General features: G+C 33.9%; 1 protein-coding gene across 1 annotated transcript; it reads left to right on the top strand.

Annotated features, from left to right (window-relative positions):
• The first annotated feature begins 793 nt into the window (after positions 1-793).
• Positions 794-1,282, top strand: LOC136076121 (piggyBac transposable element-derived protein 4-like). Its single transcript, XM_065789589.1, has one exon. The coding sequence runs from the start codon at positions 794-796 to the stop codon at positions 1,280-1,282; it is 489 nt and encodes a 162-aa protein (XP_065645661.1).
• Positions 1,283-2,180: the final 898 nt, after the last annotated feature.

The following is a 2,180-nucleotide window of genomic DNA, read 5'->3' as shown; positions in this document are numbered from 1 at the left end:
ATATTGCCCTGGAGAAAATAATCGTAAAAGCTAATGATATTATAATGAAACGCTTCATCATCAAAAAACTCTGTTGTAGCACATCCTCTTTCAATTGACCAATCAGTTAGATATCAACGTCCAAAACGCGTGACGGCGCAACAGTGTTTGTTCATATTACAAGAACACTCGGAAATTGACAAGACGGAAATTGAATCAGATTCAACAAAAGAATATGACGAGGCAGATGTTGTTGAAGATAATCTTTCTGATGGCAATGAAATTAATACTTTTATTTACAATTCAGAAAGTTGGAGCAATAATGACGTAGAAGAAAATTCATGCGGTGAGAGTAATGATTTAACTGCTAAAACTCAAAGAGATGATGTAAAATGGACTATTGCGTCAAAAGTTGAGGTAACTGGAAGATTTCAAACTCAAAATGTGTTTACTGCCAAGAGCGGAACAACTTCTTATTGTCGTAATGTTTTGACACCTACTGATGCATTTAGACTAATTATGGATGAAGGATTTACACGCTTTATCAAAAATGCACTAATTTTCTGCCTATTTATCAAATGAAGGATGGAATATTAGCGGCATTGAGCTTAATGCTTTCATAGGCTTGATATATCTTCGCGGATGCATGAACGCAAGAAATTTTCCAGTTAAATTCCTTTGGTCTGAAAAATATGGCAACAAAGCTTTTATAGAAACTATGCCGCGTTCTCTATTTGAAGACATCATAAAAAACATTAATTTTTATATACGTTCAGAACGTAGAGAGCTCCTCTAAAGTGATAAATTTGCTCTTATGTCATGGGTGCTGGCAAGATTTGTAGAAAACAGTCAAAAATGCTATATACCTGAGTTTTTAACAATTGATGAACAGTTGTTCCCAACTAAAGCTCAATGTCGCTTTACACATTATATGCCTAATAAACCGGACAAGTTTGGAATCAAATTCTGGATTTTAGCTGATCTAAAGAACAAATATTGTCCCAATATCAAACCGTATCTAGGTAAAGATGAAAGCCGTGTAGAAAATTTGGGTACTCATGAGGTCATGTCACTAGTGGAACCTTATTTTGGTCGCGGGTATAATGTTACTAAAAATAATGTTTTTACAAGTGTCGATCTTGCAACAAAACTTTTGCAAAAGAAAACGTCAATTGTTGGAACAGTTAAACATAGTAGAAAAGAAATTCCAGCATTTATTCCACTACCACTTTACGATTCGAATTTCTACATAAATGGACCATTGAACTTGGTTGTCTACCAGGCATATTACAACACTTCATAGAGGGGCGACTAAGCAAAGTGATGGGAAGAAGAAACCGGAGGGAATACTTTATTACAATGCGAATAAATGTGGAGTTAATATTTTAGATTCAATGTGTCGACAAATCTCAACAAAATCTGGGTGCCGACGCTGGCCGCTAGCTGTTTTCTTCAATATTTCGGACTTGACCGATGTAAACGCTTGGATCATTTTTAAAAAAGTTACACAACAAAAAATTTCGAGACGAAAGTTTCTTTACACTTTATCTGAACAGTTAAGAGAAGCAAATAATACTCACCGAAAATCTTTACTTGCTGCCAATAGTAATACCACAATAGTTACCAACAGTAATACACAATTATCAATTCGTTTGAGATGTCAGATAAAAACAAACTGCAAACGTAATCTGACATCAACAGTATGTGCAAATTGTAAGAAAGGTGTTTGTGGAAAGTTCTTGTCAAATATATGTAAATATTGCAAATAACCTTAATTATTTGACTAAAATTGTTATGTATATGCACGTTTTCTGTAAGGTGGATCAATTGATCCAGCTTAGGTTTATTAGGTATAAAAATTTTTCAGTCGCATCTCTGAATCTGTTTTTTATGTAGTTTTTCCGCTTTTCAGTAAATTATATCTAAATAATAAAAGTCATAAAATATCATTTTATCAACATTAAAATTTTAGCTTCAGCAAAGTATCAAAGTCGTGATTGGATCAATTGATCCACCTTGGGGCTTCTAGTGTTAAGAAATTACATAACATGATCAGCCCTTTTTGGAGCCACTCACTAGCTTGAGTCCCCCACTAGCTCGGGCCCCACGTCTTTGCTTAGTCCACGTACCTTACAATATACCATATAAATTAAAATTTTTCTGAAAAGTTAAACCATATAAATAGTTATTTACATTTTTAA

This window comes from Hydra vulgaris, chromosome 02 (assembly GCF_038396675.1).
Source record: "Hydra vulgaris chromosome 02, alternate assembly HydraT2T_AEP".
NCBI lineage: Eukaryota > Metazoa > Cnidaria > Hydrozoa > Anthoathecata > Hydridae > Hydra > Hydra vulgaris.
Note: the sequence above shows the minus strand (reverse complement) of the source record. Positions and strands in the feature narration are given on the sequence as shown.